At 32.8% G+C, this 25,236-nt stretch overlaps 7 protein-coding genes, 1 long non-coding RNA gene and 1 pseudogene across 12 annotated transcripts; 6 read left to right on the top strand and 3 right to left on the bottom strand.

The window, feature by feature from the left end:
• Window positions 1-658: 658 nt before the first annotated feature.
• On the bottom strand, window positions 659-2,661 carry AE7 (MIP18 family protein (DUF59)). Of its 2 annotated transcripts, none has more exons than NM_001160985.2 (6): window positions 2,457-2,661; window positions 2,189-2,325; window positions 1,649-1,752; window positions 1,465-1,564; window positions 1,093-1,138; window positions 659-984 (listed from the first exon to the last, which is right to left on the bottom strand). In NM_001160985.2, exons 2-6 carry the CDS (start codon window positions 2,312-2,314, stop codon window positions 887-889), a joined length of 474 nt encoding a protein of 157 aa, NP_001154457.1. In that variant the 5' UTR covers window positions 2,315-2,325; window positions 2,457-2,661; the 3' UTR covers window positions 659-886. The 2 variants fall into 2 exon arrangements, with proteins under 2 accessions (NP_001154457.1, NP_176998.1); NM_105502.2 differs by having other exon boundaries at window positions 663-984; window positions 1,649-1,742; window positions 2,173-2,325; window positions 2,596-2,635.
• A 114-nt stretch (window positions 2,662-2,775) lies between these two features.
• Window positions 2,776-3,795, top strand: AT1G68300 (Adenine nucleotide alpha hydrolases-like superfamily protein). The gene is made up of 4 exons (NM_105501.4): window positions 2,776-3,057; window positions 3,159-3,250; window positions 3,327-3,445; window positions 3,530-3,795. Exons 1-4 carry the CDS (start codon window positions 2,865-2,867, stop codon window positions 3,606-3,608), a joined length of 483 nt encoding a protein of 160 aa, NP_564927.1. The 5' UTR covers window positions 2,776-2,864; the 3' UTR covers window positions 3,609-3,795.
• ENDO2 (endonuclease 2) lies at window positions 3,688-5,455 on the bottom strand. The gene is made up of 9 exons (NM_105500.2): window positions 5,286-5,455; window positions 5,033-5,204; window positions 4,829-4,939; window positions 4,678-4,733; window positions 4,521-4,604; window positions 4,356-4,448; window positions 4,208-4,272; window positions 4,033-4,106; window positions 3,688-3,956 (listed from the first exon to the last, which is right to left on the bottom strand). The coding sequence occupies exons 1-9, from the start codon at window positions 5,406-5,408 to the stop codon at window positions 3,862-3,864; spliced, it is 873 nt and encodes a 290-aa protein (NP_176996.1). The 5' UTR covers window positions 5,409-5,455; the 3' UTR covers window positions 3,688-3,861.
• AT1G08973 lies at window positions 3,691-5,572 on the top strand. 2 transcript variants are annotated; one of them, NR_139532.1, is made up of 4 exons: window positions 3,691-3,714; window positions 3,806-4,188; window positions 4,514-4,966; window positions 5,060-5,572. It is a non-coding gene; the product is annotated as an other RNA (long non-coding RNA). The 2 variants fall into 2 exon arrangements; NR_139531.1 differs by lacking the exons at window positions 3,691-3,714; window positions 3,806-4,188; window positions 4,514-4,966 and having other exon boundaries at window positions 5,137-5,158; window positions 5,342-5,572.
• A 1,046-nt stretch (window positions 5,573-6,618) lies between these two features.
• On the bottom strand, window positions 6,619-7,146 carry AT1G68285 (annotated as a pseudogene; the record flags this gene model as incomplete). Its single annotated transcript has 1 exon — window positions 6,619-7,146.
• Window positions 7,147-8,485: 1,339 nt separating this feature from the next.
• Window positions 8,486-9,840, top strand: AT1G68280 (Thioesterase superfamily protein). The gene is made up of 5 exons (NM_001334359.1): window positions 8,486-8,682; window positions 8,770-8,870; window positions 9,143-9,252; window positions 9,346-9,441; window positions 9,540-9,840. The coding sequence occupies exons 1-5, from the start codon at window positions 8,531-8,533 to the stop codon at window positions 9,657-9,659; spliced, it is 579 nt and encodes a 192-aa protein (NP_001319347.1). The 5' UTR covers window positions 8,486-8,530; the 3' UTR covers window positions 9,660-9,840.
• Window positions 9,841-11,871: 2,031 nt separating this feature from the next.
• On the top strand, window positions 11,872-13,935 carry AT1G68270 (AMP-dependent synthetase and ligase family protein; the record flags this gene model as incomplete). Its single annotated transcript, NM_105498.1, has 4 exons — window positions 11,872-12,069; window positions 12,251-12,833; window positions 12,925-13,105; window positions 13,290-13,935. The coding sequence occupies 4 exons, from the start codon at window positions 11,872-11,874 to the stop codon at window positions 13,933-13,935; spliced, it is 1,608 nt and encodes a 535-aa protein (NP_176994.1).
• A 473-nt stretch (window positions 13,936-14,408) lies between these two features.
• Window positions 14,409-16,352, top strand: AT1G68260 (Thioesterase superfamily protein). Its single transcript, NM_105497.5, has 5 exons — window positions 14,409-14,670; window positions 14,823-14,923; window positions 15,643-15,752; window positions 15,835-15,930; window positions 16,031-16,352. The coding sequence occupies exons 1-5, from the start codon at window positions 14,525-14,527 to the stop codon at window positions 16,148-16,150; spliced, it is 573 nt and encodes a 190-aa protein (NP_564926.1). The 5' UTR covers window positions 14,409-14,524; the 3' UTR covers window positions 16,151-16,352.
• Window positions 16,353-21,926: 5,574 nt separating this feature from the next.
• AT1G68250 (uncharacterized protein) lies at window positions 21,927-22,753 on the top strand. Of its 2 annotated transcripts, NM_001124098.1 has the most exons (2): window positions 21,932-22,465; window positions 22,532-22,753. In NM_001124098.1, the coding sequence occupies exons 1-2, from the start codon at window positions 22,294-22,296 to the stop codon at window positions 22,693-22,695; spliced, it is 336 nt and encodes a 111-aa protein (NP_001117570.1). In that variant the 5' UTR covers window positions 21,932-22,293; the 3' UTR covers window positions 22,696-22,753. The 2 variants fall into 2 exon arrangements, with proteins under 2 accessions (NP_176992.1, NP_001117570.1); NM_105496.3 differs by having other exon boundaries at window positions 21,927-22,753.
• The last annotated feature ends 2,483 nt before the right edge of the window (window positions 22,754-25,236 follow it).

Genomic DNA, 25,236 nt, shown 5'->3' with positions numbered 1-25,236 from the left:
CAATGACATAATTGTTACTATGTTATTAGTAACAGTCATTTTTGTTCTATAGAATTACAGTTACATTCATTTCCTTCAAATATTATCCATATAATTGGACTAACGTAAACAAATTTAAATATTTTTTGTCGTCTACAACTCACATACGCATATTTTCAAATTTAAACTCTACTTATAGCATAACAATTAACGACGACAATAATCAAATCACGAGACTACAAAAGAAGATGATTGATTGTTACCCGATTCTCGAGTTCGTCAACATCTACAAGATATATATGATTGCAAGATTCTATCGGAGGGTTACAAGTTATGCAACTAGGTTGATCTTGAGACCAAGTTGCTATATACAAGATTCTTGTTAAAGTATGATTCGAGTCCCATACATTATACAACGAAACAATAAACATCATATACTCTGGATAATCGAAAACCTAAAGATAAGTTGGGACACAAAAAGAAAGTGTGTGTTTCAAGTTTACATATCCTTTCCAAAAATATCCATCTCATTATCGTTGTTTCCTTTTTCATATATCAATACATCTAAGAAGAAGAAGAAGAAAACAGCTTTTTGCTTCATAAACAATTTGCTGACTTTGTAATAATGCATTAAGAGAGAGAGAGATGTGAAGTTCCCAACTTGATTGATGTATATGTACTTTGAAATCGAAATGACACGTCAACTTTTATTAAAAAGAACTTGTGTTTGAGACTTTATTGAAATGATTGAGAACAAACTTGAAATCAGAGTAAGTATTACAATGCAAGTCCTAGTCGATGTGATGGATCAAAATCTTTGCAAATAAAACAGAGACATGTATTGATAGTGTAAACTGAGACCACCAGGCTTGTGTAAATTACTTGCTCACAAGAAAATAAAAGCAATTCACTCTTCTGATGGCAGGCATTCATCAACCATCTCCACGAGGTTTGGATTCTCTAGTGCAGCCGCCACACGTTCTTTATCGTTTAGTTGTTTATTCACTGCATTTTAAACACCAAGAAACCAGACATCATGTTAAAGAAGTACACTCGATGTAAAGCAAAACATGCATACCAAAAAAGATGGATAGATATTGAAAAATGACATACATGCATCTTCTGTTGCATGAGAACCAGGTGCTACCCTTATATCAATCTGAAAAATGAAGATTCGTTTCAGAGGACTGAGGCACATAAAACATTGTGCGAGTGTGTTTTAAGGCAGTCCTAACTATATATAGTAGAGGCTAGGGCTATCTTCTCTTCGCAAGTATCAAGAACAGTTGATTAAGAATGAAAAATTAAAAAATTTCTCTGCCTCATATATCATCACAAGGAGAACATGTGTTGGATCTCAGTTACGTTCAAACCACTCTCGATAATGTATAAATCAGAAAATGGGCTCAGAAGATCATCTTGACAAACTTACAGGAAAAGGGAACCGGAAAATCTTAGAAATGAAATAACAAGAAAGCTTTGTACCTTGTATCGAGAAGGAAGGCTTCGTAGAAGTTTCACACGGACACAAAGACCGATAACGGTTGCCATGCTACAATGTTCGACAGTTGGAGTGAACGTAACCCTGAAAAGAAATGGTAGAGCTCAACAGATTGGCTCAAAGGAACACTAAAAATCCATAACAAAACGTTCAATCCCAACATTTTACCTAACATAACTGTTCTCATCATCCACTTCAACTGAGTCTTCTGTAACTACTCTGAGATCTTCCAGAGTATTAGGATGCTCTGGATCTTTGATATCTCTTATATGATTTGTGTATTGTTAAAGAAAACAACAGAAATAATCCAATATCATTCTGTATCAACTAAAACATAGATTCCATTTGTTCACAGATTACCAAACCGATACCACGCATAATTACAAGAAATTTAGCATTCGAGAACAAAAGATTCATAGGTAGGCTTTAAGCTAAGAAGCATGTCAAATGGTTCCAACACCTACTTCGAAAAGATATGCATATGAGAACAAAAGATTCATGACTTCTAATAGTGTAAAGAAGCAAACTTCAAGCTAAGAGGCATGTCAAGTTGTTCCAAAACCTATGCATACACTAGCTACTCTTAATTTCAGATGCTAATAGCTGTAAGACGATAATCACATCCTCACAATCACACACAATCAAACCAATTCACCAATTAAGGTTTGCAATTAGAGTAGTTCTAAGAAAACTTGATGAAGAAAGGATATCAAAAATCTCAAGTTGATCAATTGGTTCTGGTGTAAGCTCATCAGTAATGCTTGTATCAGTACGAAGACGCCTCTCTTTCTTTGGGTAAATGATAGGGTTCTCATTAATCAACCCAGATACCATTTTTCTTCTCCCTGCCAAAAATTGAGTTACAGAGACTCGTAAAGCACGAAACTTTTCAATCGGAAATTACAAAACCCTAAAAACCCTAAAATTCCCAGGGAAGAAGCAAGCAGCGAATTGAAAACTAAAGAAAGATACATACCGGAATCGAAAATCAATCAATCAGCAAAGTTTTAAGATTTAGTTCGATTAGAGAAGAAAGAGGCAAAGATTTTGCGATTTTGAGAAATTTGTAAGAAAATTTAAATTTACAGGAAAAGAAAAATCGGATATGGGCTTACGAGTACGTTAAGGATTTGAGGAGTAGGTCTGTGTAACCTCGCCGCCAATTTGGAATCCGATGAGCCAATAAGAACAACGAGGTTATAGGCTTTCTCTGGACCTGATACAAGAAACCCGAAATTGGATCAGGCCCATCGAATAATTCAAAATCTCCAGAAGAACCTCGTGCCTTCCTCTACACAATCGACACGTCATCATTCTGACTTTTCTCAAAGAAGAGAAATCAAATCACCAAGTCATCGGAGCGATCACAGAGAAGAAGAAAACCATGGCGGAAGAAGAGAAAAGCGTGATGAAGCAAGTGATGGTGGCGATTGATGAAAGCGAATGTAGTAAACGCGCTCTTCAATGGACGCTCGTGTATCTCAAAGATAGCCTCGCCGATTCCGACATCATCCTCTTCACTGCTCAACCTCATCTTGATCTCAGCTGCGTCTATGCTTCCTCTTATGGCGCCGCTCGTAAGTAATCTTCTTCATCGGATTCCGGCGATTTCATTTTGTTGATAATGGTTGGATTTTTTTGAAATTGAGTTTGAAAATTTTGGTCTTATGTGTTGTAGCGATTGAGCTTATAAACTCATTGCAAGAGAGTCATAAGAACGCTGGATTGAATCGTCTTGATGAAGGAACCAAAATTTGTGCTGAGACTGGGGTTTGACTTCACTTATATGAAATTAGTCAGATTCGTGTGTGTTTTGGAACTAATTGGTTTGGTTGTTGTGTATTAGGTTACTCCAAGAAAGGTGTTGGAATTTGGAAATCCTAAAGAAGCGATATGTGAAGCTGCTGAGAAGCTTGGTGTTGATATGCTTGTGGTTGGAAGCCATGGTAAAGGAGCATTACAAAGGTGTGTACTGCGTAGATTAAACTTTGATGGTTTTGGAGATGATAATGTGTCTTATGTTCTATGTGTGTGTGTGTGTATGGACAGGACTTTCCTTGGAAGTGTTAGCAATTACTGTGTTAACAATGCTAAGTGCCCAGTTCTTGTGGTGAGAACAAAAGCTTGAAGACCTCTTCTCATGAAAGAGTTCGAGAACCCTGGCTTGATGTGTGTGTGTTGTAAACATATTGATAATAATGCTCTGCTTGGTTACTATTGTTTGAAGAAACTTTGTGAGTAAACATAATTTATTTTGTTTGATAATGAAAGAGCATTGCCGTGTTCGGGGCTTGTGATTGCTATTTCCTTGTTTCAATAATGCAGTTTTTAATCTAATATGAAGACAGGCTTAGACCAATCATTATGCTGTAACTTCAGCTTCAACCGAAAATCCTGTTTAGGGTAGCTGCTAGTCTCACCCCTCCCTGTGCTAACCGCTGATACACTATCGGTAGACGTGAATAGAAGTATTCATCTGCGTAGAAGACATTATGTGTTTGTTAGCTTCTTTCTTTTGTCAATCATCATAGTTTTTTGGGTGGATTCTTTACCTTCTAGAGTGTCTCCTTCCGTTACCCCCTTGTATGCCCAGTCACAGGCTGCTTGAATTCCTTCGGATGCGTATCTAAAAAAGTTTACAGGGGGAAAGCAATTGGAAGTTAAATCTGCTTCTTGCTGGCATGAAGAAGAACCACTTCTATTCAAAGGTACTATTATCATACTTACATGTCTGGACATGCTGTCTTCTTTGTGCAGGTCTCCCATCTCTTAACTTGATCTGCCCATTCTGTCTGCATTTTATTAATACATGTCAGCAAGTCAGAAACACCTTGTAGCATACATGTAGAGAACAGTAGTTTTGTTGCATTAGTACCGTGATATTCTTTTTGAGTGCATCCACCATTCCTTCTAGTGCAGAGTTATAGAGATCTGCTTCAGCTGTTTCGATAATGTTGGAATCCCATATCTGTATGAATCTAAAGTTTAAAACTTTGTACTATCTGATGCTGAAATAATAGATGCGTTTCGCAGTTCTTACATGGTGGAGGTTAGCTTTTCTCGTGTACCAATGTACTTCGATGGTGTTACCTCCTTTGTCTGAAGCATAACTCACATGTAGAGGCTGTATTTTACAATTATGCCAGTCAGACATACTCAGATAAGAAACCAGTTATCTTGATCGACTTTTATAATACCTGATGGATATCACCCATGAAATGGGACACGAAGAGCAGGGCCTCGGTTAAGTTGTCTGGCCACAAGGAAAAATAGAAACAGAATATAAGAGGGAGATAAAAGATGAGGAAATTGGTGAAAAGCAAAAAGATGGCAACGTTTTAGTACTACATTGTGACTGAGATGAAGCTGCAGTTTTGTAGGAAAGAAGCTGTGTGGTGTAGTTGTAAATGGCTCCCGCAACACATCTTCCTTTCTCTCCAGATTCGTCCTTGCAGTCCCCTTTGGACCCGAAACAAAGGAAATGTGGTTGGATACACAACACTTATGCTTTTAATTTTTTTGTGATATGGATATTATAATAAAAACGCTCACTATTGTATTGGTATGAGCATGCATCAGGAGTGTTGATGTAATGAAGAGGAGAAGACCAGTGGTATCTGAACTTGACACGATCAGCCCAAAGACACAAGCTTGAGAGGTCTCCTTCTGCAGATTCAGGTAACAGCTCTTTCACGGCCTTTGCTGCTGTTTCATCCAACCTAGTCTATTTTTCTCCTTTAATTTATTAAATTATTACATACTTAGTTTATAGTCTGAAAGAAAAAGTAGATGAAAAAATCAAAACCTGAGCGATTTTACAGATGATTTCATGACCTTCTTTTCCCCATCCATGGATATTAGGTGCTGCATAAAGAAGCCAAACAGTGATGATCATCATCACTACATGTAACCCTTTTTGGTTTGCCATTTCAGAGTTCTTTGAAATGTGTGTTGTTGTTTTTGTTTTTATGAGATGAGTGAGTTCTCATTTGGCTCTCTTGTATAAATATGCTGATAAAGAATAGAGACGTATAAGGAAGTAAATTCCAGAGATTTATGTGTTTAGAGATATGTGTTGGTGTGTGAAATGAAAGCTTCTTTTTTATTTTTATTTTGGCCAAGTTGTGTGAAAGCTCTTAAAGGTTATAAGAAAGAAATGGGTACATTATGATTTGGTAGATACTGTATCTTTTCTTGCTTTTTCTCAGTTTAGGAAATGAATCGTGTGTGAAATCAAAAGGATTCAGTTGAAAACAGAATTGACTTCTTTTTTTCATTTTGCTTCTATCGAGTTCACGTTTCCAGCAACTAATTTGCATATAAAAAAAAATTGTAGTTGTGCTACATCTATGTGAAGAAAGGTTCAAGCCTTAGTAATTGTGACAGGAGTTGCAAATTTTACCAAAACCAGTATTTTTTTTGTTTTAACTTGCATACTTTTTATGGATGAGTCTATGAAAAATGGTTTAGCTTCATCTAAGACACACCTAGGTACGGCCCACATGGGGTGGGCAGGGGTGCGACACCTACTTGGGCTTAGAAGCATTTTTCATGAAAAAATAAATGCCCATAAAAAGGCCCAGATTGTTTTTATAAAAAACTATGAACAATCCTTCTCACTTTTTTTTATTTTTTTTTTGGTCAACTTCCTTCTCATTGTTTTTGATCCACAGTTAATAATACCAAGCATATCAACTCACTATGGTCAACCTGTGTTTCAACTTTCACATCCATATCTTGGATATCTACAAAATTAACCAAAATCAAAACCATTATTAGAAGAGCCATGTGTGTTAAATTAATTGGAGACAGAAGAACAATGAGGCAGTTACTTCACGAAATGACTCATGATGTATGTGAGAGTTTACTGTTTGTGTCTGATATGTTTGGACCACTTGAAATTGAGCCGGTAATGGAGAACACTCTAGGGAGGAGAGTTACAGAGAGTTGAGATAAATGCCTCGGGAAGATACTCTAGTTGACGATAACAAAGAGAGAGAAAAAAGTATTAGACGATTAACTTAACCATTAAAACTGTATCAGCGATCCCTTATCTTTAGTTAATATGTTGTCATGAATATTACGATGTGTATTGTGATGTGCATTCTTTTACGAACATTGAAACCAAATTTATAGTAACGAACAACAAAATTGCAATGAAATTTTTTGACATAATAGTTCGGTTTGGATTCTATTGCAAAAAAAGAAGGTACATGTTTTGAATTCCATTTAGAGCGATCCCTTACTCATGTGCTATTTTTCCATTTGAAGTAAACCCGAAACCCGTTAGATGTCAAAAATGAATTTCCTGAAATAAGGTCTTGAAAGTTCATTCATCAATGCTTGGAATGTAACATGTGCATATTTGTAATACCAAATGACATCACAACAAACTCATAATGTCCATCATGAGTTCTAAACGTTGTCTTCTCTATATTAGTATATATGATGATACCCTATTCCAAAGTCCAATATTGAGACGATTTTTGGCCCCATTAAACTCATCTAGCAACAGATCTATCATTAAAACAGGAAGCTTGTCAGGTACTGTTACTCTATTCAATGCTTTGTCGTCCACACAGAATCGCTTGTTATCTTTTTTCTTAACTTAACAGAGCTGAGCTTGAGTAAGGATTGTCTACTCGTTCAAACGTATTGTACCTAGTTCTATCATTTCACCAATGTTTTTAAACCCGACCCAGACAGTGAACCGGACTACCTTCTGGGTCACTGGGTCATCGGGTCAACCAGGTTGGACCATGGATCAATTAATTAAAATTTATTTAATAAATTTAATATTAATAGAGATTTTAGAGTTTTTAGAGTTCTTATACATTTAAAAACAAAATAATCATATCATGTTTATAAAATATAAAATCAGATTATATTTAATAAAATATTAAATCATTTGCACCAAATATATATATATATAAGCAAACAATAATAATGAAGTGACTAAATTTTTAAAATTCAACTAAATATCTAATACCGTAACAAATATAGTAGGAGATCACCAATGACAGAAATAAACTAATAAAACATCGTGAATTCACAGAACTAATATTGGGTGTCTCACTCAGTATTCGATTTATTTTTTAAAGCGGCATTGTGAAGTCTTTATCAAAATCTAAAACATCAAATGAGTTTAAGAACTGATTTTTTTTCTAAAAATGATTGAATAAAGTCTAAAATCCCATATTTTATTCCGAAATGAAGAAAAATTTTTTAAACCCACACTCAGCCGGTTCAACCGGTTCACGGGTTAATGGTGAGTTTTTGTGGTTTTTTTTGTTTTGAACTTGTCGGGTTTTAGCACTAAACCCAAACCGAAAAAGTATTCGGGTCACGGTTCAACCGGTCGGACCGGACGGTTCGGGTCGGGCATGAAAACACTGCTCACATCTCTTATTCAAGTTTAATGACAACTTTACCCCTCACTATACGAACCCCCATATTACGCAAAAATATTTAAGTTTTATAAATAATTGATTTTTAGATTTATCTAATTTTGAAAGAAAAAAATGCAAGATTGATGTAATTGGACAATTTTGGACAAAATAACGATTTTTGGGCCTTTAAACAAAACTATATATATAATTTCGGCTAAAAGTTTTGCTTTTCTAGCAAATTAGCCATAATTTTAATTTTGCAAATATTTATAAAAAAAAATCTTTTGATAAAGAATTATCAGAAATTTTTGTAAGTAAAGTTATGTGTACTTAATTTTTATAAACTTTCTAAGATGTTCAATTCAAGTGGTCTCAAAGAGCTTGGATTCCAAATGAAAAAAAAAAGTTTATCACATTGAATTTTTAAATATTCCGCAAGTTAAATAGTTGATATTATATTTTTTATATCTAAAATGTCAAAAAGTTCAATCTAAAATATGCTTGCGCATTAAACCGGTATAGTACATTGGTATTGTGCCGTTAACCAATTCTATAATTCTATATTTCTTTGCATAGGTTGAGCTTTTCAAATTATTAAAAAAAAAAACTGAGTTTTCAAAAACTTTACATTTGGGCATTAATTGTGACTCGAAAAGGCGGAATGATTCGGGTTACCGGCACGGCGGCTCCGGCTATGTCTGTGGTGTTTCCGACTTCATGGAGACAACCGGTTATGCTTCCTCTCCGGAGCGCAAAGACCTTCAAGCCTCACACATTTCTTGATCTTAAAGGAGGCAAAGAGTACAGTACAAAGTACAAACATCTCTCTAAAATTTATATTTGCTTCTCTAGTGTAATCGTTTTTGGATTCAATGTTTTGAAAAACGTTCGATATTGCAGAATGAGTGAGTTCCATGAGGTTGAGCTTAAAGTTCGTGATTATGAATTGGATCAGTTTGGTGTTGTGAACAATGCTGTTTACGCAAACTACTGCCAACACGGTTAGTTTGCAATTTTTCTGCTTCTCATTGTTGAAATTGTTTACACATTTGTTAGTGTACTTGATTAGAATTTGAGAGTGTCTAAAACATTTGAATTTCGGTGTAGAACGGTAGAAGTTAGTACATTAAGTGACAAAGTACGTGTTGCGTTTTGTTTAAAAGGAACCTATATTTAAGGACTCTGAAAAACCCTAATTATCATTGATATTGATATACTAAATAAGCTATATCCAATTTAACAACTTTTGATATTGATATATTTCTATCTAAAGGCATGCACGAATTTCTAGAGAGTATTGGTATCAACTGTGATGAAGTTGCCCGTTCTGGTGAAGCCTTAGCAATATCAGAGTTGACAATGAATTTCCTTGCACCTTTACGTGTAATAATGTCCCCCCTTCTCCTTAACTTAGTACTTCATATTACACCATGCATCTCGATGTTTTTATTATATTAATTTCATAGCTTTGCGCAGAGCGGAGACAAGTTTGTAGTGAAAGTGAACATATCTAGAACATCTGCTGCGCGTATTTACTTCGATCATTCCATCTTGAAACTTCCAAATCAAGAGGTTAATATTCTCATCATTACTTTGTGTTATGGTTAATAAGTCTTTTAGTTGTTTACTAATTTGGACCCTTTTGATATAAAAATAAAATAACAAAGCAGGTTATATTGGAGGCGAAAGCAACAGTTGTATGGCTTGACAACAAGCACCGTCCTGTTCGTATCCCATCTTCGATACGCTCTAAATTTGTTCACTTCCTACGCCAAAACGACACAGTTTGATTCACCACATCAGCCCAATTAAGTTCCTTAATTGGTCTATGATAAGCTCATATATATTATAACTACAAGAATATGTATATTCGGATAATGCAACATCGTATTTCTCTCATCGTAGAAGCCAGCAAACTTGCGCGTAAGCAACTACATGGGAAAACAAAAGACATATAAGTTCCATGCGCTCTGCAGCGTGGGGAATATTTGTTAAATAAATGGTGACATTTTATTTGAAAAATAATGTACTTATTTGATATAAATTAGATGATTTAAATATGTAAACATGATAAATGGATTAAGTCGATTGGAATTGACAGGATTGAGTGTAAAATGAGATATAAATAATTTCATAATTGACATTACGTTAGCTCTGTCGATAGTAGAGTGATCATAGTAATCAAAATTTTGTGTAGTAGTCTAGTAGATATATACATAATATAATGTTTAACTCGGTAATGAACATTTAGTGGCAGTGAAAGCGAAAAATTACTACTATACAGTATAGGTATCAGTACAAAATAAATGGTATGATTTTATTTATATAATAACAATTGTATACATTTTTAATACGTAAATATAATGAAATCACAAAAAGGGAAATTCAATACAAAGTACTTGAAATAAGTCTTCAACACCTCTTTAACAACCTCATGCCCAAAAAAAATAGAGATAAAAAAAGGAAGGATCTTGAATGAGTTGATTATGAAATTTGAGTTGAATGGTGATTATCCAATTAGTAACTAATAGGTTTAGACTGGGGACTCTTGAATTGAGCCGGTTCAAATTTCGCAGTTCTAATAAGAGAAAAGTCATTAGTCGATTGCTTTATTCTCAAATGTTTAATCACTTTTCTTTTCACAGGTCAAGTGTACATCAGCTAGCTAGTCCCTTTCACTGGTCGATTCTTCTGGAAAGTTTTTGTGTAGCATCAAAAATAATCGGTTGATCAGTGGCAAATGTTTATGGTTGATCACTTCCTGAGTCAGTCTTTAAGATGTTTTGTTAACCTTATTGTGTTGCAATTAATCTATGCATCAAAATATCATAACTTCATCAGTTTGGTCTTTACCTTTTGAAATGCTGGTCAAAATTACTGAAACACCGAAAAACGTTTTTGCTTTCTTGCATCCAAATGGTATCTTTCAATTCAACTAGACAAAATAAAAATACCCAAAACACACCAAAAAAAAATGATTAACAAGGACTTAAAACCATGAACAAAAAAAATGCAAAAGCAAAAGTTATATAAGACGATTAGAATTGACAAGACAAACAAATTTATTTGTTTTCCATTTATTGACTATGATACAAATACTACTATTTTGCTCAAGCATGTCGGTGAGTAGCATAATTAAAACGTGGCTCACGGATATATATCATCCAATTCGAATTCTGTTGAAACCAATGTTTTCAAACTCTACCTGAACCCGCGGTCGAACCGGTAAAGTTGGTGACCCGATCACTTATTCGATTCGGGTCCATTGCTAAAATTCTTTAATAATTAACTCGGTGAATTTATAAAAATTCGGAAAATCCGATAAAAGATGACTCACTGACCTGGTAGGTTAGTCCGTGTTGGATTAAAATTTTACATGAAAGAAAAGTGAGCTAGCATATAAACTATGGTCCATGTTTAGTAATGACACATACACGAGATTAATGATGATGATACATACAGCCAGTTAGCTCTCCGATTGAAAACCTCCACTTGCTTCATTGTCGTAAGGGTTGTTCATTGATTAGCCTACTTCGACTTCATCATGCATTTAATGTCGACATGATACAACTTTTTCTTAGATACCATTCATACACGATAACACGAACGTATTGTAGAAAAAATCTCTTTTCAAGCTAACACGACTTTAAATTTAGAAAATATATATTAGAACATTTTTTTCCTTCTAAACTATATATTAGAACATTGAAACATTGTTTCAATATGTGGAGATACTGAAGTAAATTGCTCGAACCGAACTGAACTAAAGTTTTGCCAATTTGGTTTAGTTTGGATAAAACGTTTAGGAAAAAGTCACTGAATTGAATTGAAAAGTAAAATTCGAGCATTTCATTTTCGAAATTTTGGACTGAACCGAACGTACCCGATCAAAAACGACTAGTTGGTACATTGCTCATAATTTTTCTAGATATAGTAATTGTTTGCATATCCCTCTTCACTCACACAAACATTCATTACACACAAATTAAGAAGAAGAAAAAGATGGATAACATGGAGTTATGTGAAGCAAACAACGTTCCTCTAACGCCCATAACTTTCTTGAAGAGAGCTTCAGAGTGTTATCCCAATCGAACATCAATAATTTACGGACAAACTCGTTTCACTTGGCCACAAACCTATGACCGTTGTTGTCGTCTAGCCGCTTCTCTCATCTCTCTTAACATCGCCAAGAACGATGTGGTATGTCACACTCTCTATCTCTCTCTCTATCGTTACCCCAAATGTTTTGCTAAACAGATTTATATTTTCTTAATATATCCGTTTGGTCTATAGTGTGTGAGCGTAACTAACGTGTATAATTAGACAAACATACATTCATATATATAAAATATGAGGCTTGTGATTATAAATGTGTTTTTAGGTATCCGTTGTGGCCCCAAACACACCAGCCATTTATGAGATGCACTTTGCCGTTCCCATGGCTGGAGCTGTCCTTAACCCTATCAATACTCGTTTGGACGCAACATCTATTACCACAATTCTCCGCCACGCCCAGCCCAAGATATTATTCATACACCGAAACTTTGAGCCCTTGGCTCGAGAAATCCTCCATCTACTATCATGTGACGACTTACAACTAAACTTGCTGGTCATATTTATTGACGAGTACAATTCCGCTAAAAGGGTTTCATCCGAGGAGTTAGACTACGAGAGTCTCATTCAGATGGGAGAGCCTACGTCTCCGTTGGTTGAAAATATGTTCCGTATACAAAATGAGCAAGATCCCATCTCCCTAAACTACACGTCAGGTACCACGGCTGACCCAAAAGGTGTGGTGATTAGCCATCGAGGAGCATATTTGACCTCGTTAGGTGTAATTATTGGTTGGGAAATGAGTACCTGCCCTGTCTACCTTTGGATTTTTGCCTATGTTTCATTGCAATGGATGGACGTTTACATGGGCAACAGCAGCGCGCGGGGGCACCAATGTGTGTATGAGCCACGTGAGTGCCCCGGAGATCTATGAGAACATAGAAATGCATAGTGTGACACATATGTGTTGTGTTCCTACGGTCTTCAACATTCTCCTACAAGGAAATCCGCTTGACATGTCACATAGGTCTGGACCGGTCCATCTGATGACCGGAGGTTCACCTCTCCCCGCTGCTCTTGTCAAGAAAGTTCAGCGGTTAGGGTTTCAAGTTCTGCATGTCTATGGCCTGACGGAGGCCACTGGTCCAGCTCTCTTTTGTGAGTGGCAAGACGAGTGGAACAGGTTTATACTTATATATACAGTATTATATTTCACATTTCGTTAACATTTACCAAAAAGTAATTGAACTTATTGAAATGGATATTTTTTCTCAAAACAAATTAATAGTGATGATTTTTTTTTCACTTACAACATTTACAATATTATTAAGATTGATATGACAAAAACTATTACTCAATTGAAACAGATTAACAGAGAATCAACAAATGGAGCTGAAAGCAAGGCAAGGGCTAGGCATATTAAGCGTAGCTGAAGTTGATGTGAAGTACAACGAAACTCAAGAGAGTGTCCCACACGATGGGAAGACAATGGGAGAAATTGTCATGAAAGGAAACAACATAATGAAAGGGTATCTAAAGAATTCCAAAGCTACATTTGAAGCGTTTAAACACGGATGGCTCAACACTGGAGACGTAGGTGTAATCCATCCTGATGGACACATCGAGATCAAAGATCGGTCCAAAGATATAATAATATCGGGTGGCGAAAATATCAGCAGTGTTGAAGTCGAGAATATTCTTTACAAGCACCCAAGAGTGTTTGAGGTTGCCGTCGTGGCCATGCCTCACCGTGTGTGGGGTGAAACCCCGTGTGCATTCATTGTGTTACAAAAGGGCGAGACTAATAAAGAAGATGATGAATATAAATTTGTGGCCAGAGAGAAAGAATTGATTGACTATTGCCGTGAGAATCTGCCACATTTTATGTGTCCGAGAAAGGTGGTATTTTTGGAAGAACTGCCCAAAAATGGAAATGGAAAGATCCTTAAGCCTAACCTAAGAGCCATCACTAAAGGTTTGGTTGCTGAGGATGAGGCCAATGTTATATCGTGAAGATTAAACTTTGGTTGATCACTTTACTTCTCGACTTTGAGTTTATGCCAAAATATAATTATGCATGGTTGTCTATTAACTATTATGTAATAATAAAACTGTCTTTCTCCTTTGGACACTCAAACATTGAACGAAGTAATCAAATATGTTATTCAATTTTTTTAACTTGTTACCATCTTTTCATTAACGATACGTTTATACTAAAAATATTGTTTGGTTATCAAATTCAGGGTATGAGACTACATGTGAACTAACAAAATTCATAATCCTAGCAAAACAATCTAACCAATAGTTAGAACACTGAGGAATTAAATTATTTTCAGCAGCCTTAAAGAATATAACCAACATACTTATGTTAGTCTATTGAGATTGACATCAATTATTTTTTAATATCAAATATCACATCAGTTTAGTTACTTGTTAACATCAAATAAGTTACTTTTCAACATCAAATAAGATTTAAAACGTATACACGCATTAAACCGGTCCAAAATATTGGTATCGTATAGTTAACCAAGTTGATTGGTTTAGCATTTCAAAATAAACCGTGATTTCAAAAAAGTTCATCGTTTCTCTCGAAAACCCAGAAATGTTTCTTCAGGTTACCGGCACGGCGACTCCGGCTATGCCTGCGGTAGTGTTTCTCAATTCATGGAGACGACCACTTAGTATTCCTCTCCGGAGCGTAAAAACCTTCAAGCCTCTAGCATTCTTCGATCTCAAAGGAGGCAAAGGGTATACACATCTCTCTACTTTCATATTTTGCATCTCTAACGAAATCGGATTCCGTCGTTGTGAAATTGAGTTTTCGGATTCAGTGTTGTCGAGATTCTATATCTGATTCAGTGATCTAATGATTCTGATTGAAAATCTTCGCTATTGTACAGAATGAGTGAGTTCCATGAGGTTGAACTCAAAGTTCGTGATTATGAATTGGATCAGTTTGGTGTTGTGAACAATGCTGTTTACGCAAACTACTGTCAACACGGTTAGTTTTCAATGTTGCTGCTTCTGATTGTTGAAAGTGTTCATACATTTGTGAATTTAGTTGATAAAATCTGAACTCTGCATGATCAAAGTTACTTCTTTACTTAGTTTGACAGGGACTTTTTTTGTGAATGTGGTTGAGTAGAATTTAGGGCTTTGGATTAAATGTGACAAGATTTTGCTAGTAAGTTTAGAGTCTTGCTAGTAATTCAGTTAGTTTGTGATGTTGCTGCTTCAGATTGTGTACTTTTCTATTGTTAAAGAGGAAGTTTCAGATCGTGTTCTTGACAGAATCTGGAATGCTTGATCAATAGTTACTCCTTTTCTGAGTCTAATTGGACAATTTTTTGAATGTGGCTGACTAGAACTTGAGGTGATGTTGCTAGTAATTCGGTTGCTATGTTGCTGCTTCAGATTGTGTCAATTTCTATCGTGAAAGAGTAGTTTCATCAGATCGTATTCTTTGACAGAACCTGGACTGCATGATCAATAGTCAGCTACTCCTTTTCTGACTCTAGTTGGAAACCTTTTCATACATTTTCTGAATGTGACTGGAAGAATGAAATGTGTTAAGATCTTGTTCGTTAAGTTTAGAGTCTTGCTTTTTGCATTCATCTTCAGCCATATATTGGGAAGTGGATGGCTTTGTGGTATGGCTCAGTGTGTGTTACTTATAAGATATATCTCATTCTGTTGCTTGTTAATATATTTCTACTAAAGGTCGACATGAGTTTCTAGAGAGTATCGGTATCAACTGCGACGAAGTAGCACGTTCTGGGGAAGCCTTAGCAATTTCAGAGTTGACAATGAAGTTCCTTTCACCTTTACGTGTAATAATAACGTCCCTCTTCTTCCTCAACTTAGTTCCTGTCCTCACATTATGCCATATATTCATTTCATCTCTTTGAACAGAGCGGAGACAAATTCGTGGTGAAAGCGAGGATATCGGGGACATCTGCTGCGCGTATTTACTTCGATCATTTCATCTTTAAACTTCCAAATCAAGAGGTTAATATTCTCACTAAGCCTTCGTGTTTTCGTTGATAAGTTTCTAACTTGTGAATTACTAACTAATTTCGAATGCTTTTGATTGATATATATAAAACAGCCTATATTGGAGGCAAAAGGAATAGCTGTGTGGCTCGACAACAAGTACCGTCCTGTTCGCATCCCATCTTCTATACGTTCTAAATTTGTTCACTTCCTACGCCAAGACGACGCCGTTTGATTCACCTCATCAGCCCAATTGAATCTACTTAATAAGCCTGTCATTAGCCCATATATATTATAAATATAAATTATGTATATTCGGATCAAATGCAAATGCAACATTGAATTTCTCACGCCGTTATAAGCCAACTAGTAAAATCATTCAAGGATCCATGTTTATACTATTTTATCAAGAGTTAGTGAAATCTTTCAATTAAAAATTTAAAGTAAAACATTAGATTAAAATAATTATGATGATTAATGATCGCTTGATATCATAACTATCTATTTTATATATATTTTGGATTTGAATTTCCTTTTTATAGTTGATGAAGTATGATTTTTTTTTTCTTTTTATATATTTAAAATTGATGACTACATAATCAATTGATAAATATATTTTACATTATAATTCTTTTCATGAAGCATTGTGGAGTTTTTGATAAAATGATCATTATCAACTGTATTTGAATGATTCTCATGGACTTGAAATTCTTAAAATTTGTTTAAGATGTTATCAAACTATTATTAGTACTCATTGACTATATTTCCATAAAATAAAACAAATATTTGGATGAAGTGATAAATTCTAAATCTTTTATATAATGATAATACCATATAAACATTTGACATTATATATATATATATTTTTCAATAATATGCTCCTCAACTATCAATAATAGTTTCAAAGTTTGCTTTTAACGGATTTCAGTTCTAGTCTTTAGCTTAAATAATTCATCAACTATCAGTTAGAGCTTATGAACTTTGCAGTTTGCGCCATTCATTTACGTAATTATTAAAGCTAAAGACTAGAACTGATTGTAGTTGGTGTTTCTATAGTGAACAGTTCTTATGCAGTTCTCGTTCCAAATCCAAATCTAGATGAGATTTAATTAGCAGGTCAAGAGCATTCCGACAAATGCGTGTTGATAACTTTTGAAGGTGAGTTGATAAAAAACATTAGCGCGAAGATCACTGTCTGTATTGGAACAAGAAACATATGGGACTTGCTCTTTGAGGAAAGATCTCACATGTATAAAGGCCTAAACAAATCACCTTTACCCCAAATTACCAAACTGCTCAAGGCACTTGGGTTATTACATGAAAGAGATATGCAATCACTACGATAACGTCATGTCATAATGATGGAGCAGAATCCCAACGACTTTATATTTTAGTTGATAAGTTTTTTTAGTTGTGAATTACCACTTTGTTTAATTCATCTAATTAGCCCAAAGTAAGCTCCTTAATGGCCCTCTCAATAAGCTCATGAATATTTTACAAATACAAAAAATCTGTATTCGGATAACTCAAAATGCAACATTGGATTTCTCCCGCCGTTACAAGCGAACGAACATGAGCGTAAGCAACTGAGGAAGCGGTATACATGAGAACATAAAAGTTTATGTTTGAAATGATCAAAAACAGTAAACACAAATAAACAATCGAATTTTTATAAAATTCATGTGGCTAATATTGCGGTGAGTCATGAGGGCTCGTAAGTTTATAATCTTATACGTTTGTTTCCTACACTCCAAAATGTACTACATGATCGAAGTTTATTTTATGTAAAATTCATGTGGCTAATGTTGCGGTGAGTCATAAGGGCTCGTAAGTTGATAATTTATACGTTCGTTTCGTAAACTCCAAAATGTTTACTAGATCAAAACTTAAGAAAATAGAAGGACACGTAACGTTTCATGGTAATTAGAAGACCCTAGATGTCGAGCAGTGGCACCTTCATGGAACATAACCTTTGTCTTTTATTTCGAAACCAAAACAAGTCGATTGAATCTACTAGATTCTTTAGACATGATGCCTAATCAAAAAAACATATGGGCACAATGCGTCACTATAATCGTCGTTTTTAGGTGTTTGGATGACCATAAGAAATTAATAATAATAGAAGTAAATGTTGGAACTTGAAACTTTTAAGGTATATGGTTTCGTCAGGCGAAACCTCAGCTGCTATTCGTGATTTTATCATTCATGATAAGAAGAAACATATTTTACCATAGAGTGGATTTTACCAACTAGAAATATTAGTCCTTTATAAGTTAGAACAAACGTTCGAGATATTTTTCTTAACATTGGATTACAAAAGTATTTATCGACGTGTAAAGAATTTAATCAAGAAACAACATATTGTTTCATCAATTCAAGGAACAGAAGGTATGATCTGAAAAAACATTAATGGAGGATCAGGAACTATATAATATATTTTTCCAAGAAAACATCGAAATGTCAGAATGTTTAATTTATTAATTAGTTCTTACTACTTGCCATTTTTTGTTTCAACAACTGTATTTTTAAATTAACGAATATATTAAACACTTCCTGCTAATTTTTTAAAATATATCTATTTTTAATTTAAAATGTTCATCCTAATAATTTATTTAAAATAAAGACAACAAAAAAACAAATTTTCTGATATCTTGGACTAAATCAACTGATAAGATTCTGCATATATATTGGATTGCGTAACTTTTTTATACCACAAATTTTTTTAAAAAATATTTAAATAATATTTACTACTTTACTTGCTAAAATTTCTCTCCACTTTTGTTTTCCTTTGTAATCATTGCATTATAAAACTTTTCTGAAAATATGTTCTCGTAAAATTCACACATGCTTTGTTTCAGTTGCCCTAAATTCATATTCAGTTTTTTTTTTCAGTCGTAATCAATTCACACATATTCATTTCTGGTTAAAAAAAACAAACTTTAAGTAAAGTAATTTTAACTATTGAATAATATAGTATGTAAATGAAAGAATCTCTTAAACTACCATCATTTATAATATTGAAGTAGCTAAATCATAAGAATTTGGAAAATAAATACAGGAAGAAAGTTCAGGATAATTTGAATCGCATAGAGAGAATATAATTTGAATTAGAAAATCAAAAGAATGAGCATATATTTATATTTAATTTTATAAATTACATAAAAATTGCGTATTTAATTAATTAAGTATCTAATTGTTTCTATTTACTAGCTTAATTATAAAATCCTGTTTCCGTAATCGTAGTTAAAACATAAGATATTATCTTTACTTACGAGAAAGTAGAATGATATCTAGTAAAAGAAATTATCTTTGCTATTTTATATTGTTCTGAAATGAAAACACTGTTATTAACATTTTAATTAGTGTAAGAGTGTAAACCATTGAAGAGAAAATATAACATTCACTATATTATCTCCTTATTAGAGCTTTTTTTTCTTTCCAAATGTATTGTTTGTTAGTTTTTTCCTAACAAGTTATCCATCCTATCATCTAAAGAGTATTTCTTATAATTTATTTTGTTCTGAAATATTTTAATGTGGAGAACATCCATATCATATAGTTTTCTTTTTTGTCAACAAGTTTCATTAAATATAACCTTGAAGAAAAACTATCACAGTTAATACCTTATTTGGGATTAAAGTGTAACATTCAAATGTATTGTTATATTCTTGTTCTCTTCTTTATATTAGCCCTCTTTCCCGGGGCCCTCAACAATTGTTTCGAGATATTTTCTTAATCATGAAGTAATACAAAAAAGAATTATCGAAAAACATTTGATCAATTAAAGAAATGACTTACTTAAAACAAAAACAAGCCATGATTTGAAGAAAAAGATCATTAAACGATATTTTCAACAACTGTGTTTAATATTTTGTTGTGTCTTATTTAATATTTTGTTGAAATCTCAGCATGTTTAATATTTTGTTGTGTCTTATTTATTAGCATTAGTCATTTCAACAACTGTGTTTTAAAATTAACGAATATTTCTGCATGTTTTATTTAAAGATCATTAAACGATATTTTCTTAATTTAAAACTTAACCATAAATAGTTAATTGAAGTAAAAACAAAAAAAAAAAATCAAATCTCCTCATATCTAGGAGCAAATCAAATGATAATCAAATAATAAGACTCTCCGTACATATTGGATTGTGTAACTTTGTTTTTTGTTTTTTCCAAATATTTAAAATAATTTTTACAAAATTACTACTTTAACTCCTGAAATATTTCTCCATATTTTTATCTTTATAGTTGTTCAATACTTATTTTATTGGAAAGATTAGTTTCAGATAAGGACATATCTTTCTTATTTTCAGTTACCCTGAATTAAAATTCTATCGTTGTAATTTTCTCTGTGAGTAATTTTCAAATATGATTTTTGAGAAGCTTCAAACTACAATCAATACCATATTAAACCCCAAAATTTAATGTCTCGGCAAATTTGTATTATCTGAAATATTTTATCGTAGCACCCCACATTTGTCATTGTTCGTAAGTTTTGTTTTTCAATTGTGAACATGTTTTGGAAGATTATTTTTACCGTGAAATACGAAAATAAACTATCAATGTGTTTTTTTGTTTTGTCTAACTATTAAAGTGTTATATTAATCAGGAAACAATAATGTTTCAGTAAAATACTACCTTTGTTATACTTTAGTTCCAGTTCGGAAGAAGTATGCAAATCTTATTTTCATGGAAATACCAAATAGCAGCGAGTTTAGTGTTAAATAGTAATACTAATAAAATAAAGAATATAGGATTTTTTTTTTTAGTATTTATAATAATAATTAAGTAATTTCACTATAAAAGTTCAATTAAAATAAAGACAAATAAAACAAATCTCCTCATATCTTGGATCAAATCAACTGATAAGACTCTCCACTTATATTGGATTACGTAATCTCTTTCACATATTTTTGTTTTTATTTGTAATTATTTTGTACATTTTCATAATTAAAATACTTTTTCACTTGAAAAGACGTATTCATGTTTACTTTTTGATTTAGAATTAAATTACTTTAGAAAATCTTTTGGCAAATAAAATATTTTGGTGTTAAATTAATATTAGGTTTTAATAATTACATCTGTAAGTATTAATTACTATTTTATATATCTTGAAAACTCATACATTTGTTTGATTTGTATTTTTGAATTTTAGTTACTTATAGTAAATCCATCAATATTTGATATATACGAGTTATTGTCGTTAAATTAAAATTTATAGTTACCGACAGTAAAAAAAAAATTAGTTAAAACTTATAGTTTAGTAGTATATGACTATATCTATATTTCAGTAAGAAAAATTAATGCATGATCTAACATAATGTTTTGTATACTTTAATTCAGTTCGGAAAGAACTAAGCAAATCTTGTTTTCCATGGAATACCAAATTGCAGCGTGTTATATTATATTAATTCTTATTTCTTATTTTTGGCAGCATTAATTCTTAACTTTAGTAATTATTACGAATAAATAAGAAATTACCAACTATTATCTGAAAATAAATATTTAAGATTTTAGTGTAATATTTTGATTGCAAAAAAATCAAAGAAAAACCAGTTTTTATATATTTTGGATTAAATCAACTCATAAAATTCTCAATATATTGTGTAAATCTTTCATATATTTTTTCTATCTAAAATAGTTCTTAATAAAATATTTTTGTAAAATATATTTTTTTTTCAGAATTTTAATTACTTTAGAAGATCCATCAATATCTGAATTAAATTTAGTGTCGTTGATTTAAACTAAATTGTAATAGTTCCATGTGAATTTATCAGTGAAGCTTTTAAAATTTTTCAATTTTCAATCAGTATTTGTTTTTTTTCTTCTTGTGTTTGTAAAAATTTGTTCGTATTTGTGAAATTCCTTACAAATATTTTGCTTGGTGAAATTATTTTAGATTGAACTTTTACTTATCAGTGTACTTCATGTTTTTCAAAACATTTCATATGAAGCTGTATACTAGCTTTTATCTCGTCAATATATATACATACAATGGTTTACTACATTATTTTCACATAACTATATCGTTTATAAAACAACTTTTCTCATCGTTCTGAAAACTTGGTGAGAAATAATTTTGGATCGGATTTCTTTGATCAAGTTTCCGATTTATTATAGTTAACAACAGTGTGAAAAGTGGATAAATAACGAAACACAAACTGATGGATAAAGAAATTTACATAAAAACAAGAAGATGGATATATAATATATATCCTCAAGGGACAAAATAGAAATCCTATAGTAATATGATAAGTTCCGACAGAAGTTTGAGTCGATAACCCTCTTTCCCGCTCTTGTTTCCTCTCCTATAAATACCTCTTGCAATTGGCACAAACTCTCCATATCACTCTTCAACTAGTTACCTTTCATAAATATGGACAACGATCGAGATACCGTAGAGTTCTGGTCCTCACTTTTCCAATCCTTTGCTGACTCAGAACCTAAAGATAATCCATATCCTGTGGTTAGAAGCCCGATAATGACCATGTCTACACCGATGGCCATTGATGAGCCGGTTGAGCCATGGAAAGTTCTTGAATATGGAGGTAAGGAGGTTCGTCCGATGGCCATTGATGAGCCGGCTGAGCCATGGAAGGCTCTTGAATATGGAGGTAAGGACGTTCGACCGATGGCCATTGATGTGCCGGCTGAGCCATGGAAGGTTGGAGGTAAGGAGGCTCAACCGGCAAATGCTGCAGCCGAAGCTGGATATAAGAACGTTAATACGGATCAAGAGAAATCTACTCAAAAAGCAACGGAAAAGGTAATTATGTAGTTGATTTTCTTAGATATATATATGAGTTTTTTTTTCCGTTTATTTATTTTACATATGAGTTAGGTCTAATACGAACTTTGTTATTATATAGGGTAAGGAGAAGGAAGATGCTGCGAAGGAAGGAAGCAAGAGTCTTGGTAAGAGACCACGTGGTTATGAAGCACGCATTATCAATGACAAGGTGAGGACACGTTTGTTTGTTTAATGCGTGTCTCTCAACGAAAAAGACCACGTTGTTCAACGTTTTTTTCTTTCTTATTTTTTTGGAAAAAGGCTTAATGTTTTGTTATTTTGATTTCAAAATGCAGAGGAGACGCAATGATATTAATAGCAAAATTGAGACGTTGAAGGAGATGACACGTTGTAATGGAAAGGTTCATGCATACCAACTTTTTGCCTCTATTTTTTTCATCTAATTGTTGCAAATACAAATTGATACATGTGTTTAATTATCTTTACTAATCAAAATATTTTGTTCATATACGTATAAACAAGAAGTTTATTCTCCTATTTGTGTTTGAAACTTAACATATGTCCTTAATTAAAAAACTAAATTAGTGGTGTTTTTTTAGGACATCCATTTAACTTGTATCAACAAACGCTAATGAAAAATAAATTTGGGTCTGATATTACTAATACAACTTTTGCTTTGTTTTTAATTTGTTATCCGCATGAACTGTACGTAGAGAAACTTAGACTCGAGCCTTGAGTATATCATCGATAAAATACGGGAGATGAAGCTTTGTGTAGAAGTAAGTAATCTGAATCGTCACATTGTTGTTATCTCACGACATGCATGTATATTTAGGATTTCATATATGTTTTTTTAGTTTCAAATTTTTCTTTTTCATTGGTTTTGTTTAATTCAGTTTATCATATGTTATATGATAGTTAAGTGAATGTCATTTCTTACTTGCTGGATTAGACAAAAGCAGTAATTAAAGAAAACCATTTATCATGACTAAACTCAATATTTAACAATGCAGAGTTATTGGAGAAACTCAATAGGTCTAATGATGCCACCGGGCATGGGGGTGGTGGATATTCCGGCACCATGGGTATATCCTTATAATTATGTCCCTCCAAACTACATGATGTATTACAATCACTTTCCGGCAGCACCGGCACCAGGAGAAACTAGCGGCTACGCCAACCAATTTGTACCCTTTACCACTTATCAGGTTTTGATTTGTTTTCTTCTTCATGTGTTTATATTTTTGTGATTGTTAGTTGTTCTTTATTTATCTGTTCTTTCTTGACAATGAAAAATTTACAGGGAGTCAACAACAATAATCAACCACAGACGACAAAGCCGATGTAAACTACAAGATGCTGTAGTATATAAGACCAGTTCATGTTTTAGTATTAAAGACCGGTTCTCTCAAGTTCTTTAATAATATGGTTTGTTGTTTAATGTAAAGGAGTTGGTCTCCCAAGTTGTATTTGAAACTAGGAGTACTATGTGGCTTGCTCTTTGTTGTACGTTTTCGCACTGTTGTATAGTATACTGTAACGTTGTAACGTTTTACATTGTTTATCGTAAACAACTTATAGTATTTTGGTTGTTTAAATGCAATGTTTTCGTGTTTAGTTCTAGTGCGCAACATCATATATTAATTCACATTAATCACCAAGAAGAATCTAGCTATATTGTGAAACTAAGGATTGTTCCGAACATAAACAAAAAATGTGTTGAAATATATTATATTATATCTAAAATAAAATAAATAATATAAATATTATTATTTTGGCAAAAAAACTATATTAATATTGTTTTAAAGAAAAAAAACTTTGTAGCTAAAATGATAAACATATATAAGTGATTTTTTTTAACTTACATATCTCGTTAACGTTTTTTTGTTTTTTCGTTAACGTTTATAATTTGTAAGAAAGATTTAAAAATGAAATATTTTCATAAATATTTAAATATTAGATATTTGATCCGCGGTTTGGGCCTGTAGAGAATCTTAAATTCATTTTTTTTTTCTGTTTTTATTTTCAATCTTTGAGCAAAACAAATAGTTAATGATGTTATAGATTCAATTGTTTAACAAAAACTAACTTAAGAAATTAATTTAATTGAATGATTTTTTTTATAACTAAATTGAATGATATTGCAAATATCTATTTACAACATTAAATATATTTGTTACTATAATGATGTTAGTGTAAAAAATATATTCATTGTTGCACCCAAAACATTCATAATTAAATGTTAGTTTTAAACTTGGCAATCGAAATTTTATATTATTTTTCTTTCAAATCGCTCATATGATGGCAGGTTAACCAAATATGTTTTGCTTGTCCGTTTTTTTTTTCTATCTGTCTCCAATTGTTCAAATAATATATACGAGATATTGAAGAAATGGTTGAGAGAAAAAAATGAAATGGTTGAGAGAAAAAAATGAAATGGTTGAGGTTTATTTAAGAAGGAGAAGTAACGAGAGTGTGCATGTATCCACAAATAACCCAAATTAAAATAGTACATCTAGCTATAAAAAACGTCCCGTCTCAATGAAGTAATCAGACGACGGTCTTATG

This window comes from Arabidopsis thaliana (assembly GCF_000001735.4).
Source record: "Arabidopsis thaliana chromosome 1 sequence".
Classification (NCBI taxonomy): domain Eukaryota; kingdom Viridiplantae; phylum Streptophyta; class Magnoliopsida; order Brassicales; family Brassicaceae; genus Arabidopsis; species Arabidopsis thaliana.
The sequence above is the reverse complement of the archived record's forward strand: the minus strand, read 5'-3'. Positions and strand labels throughout refer to the sequence as shown.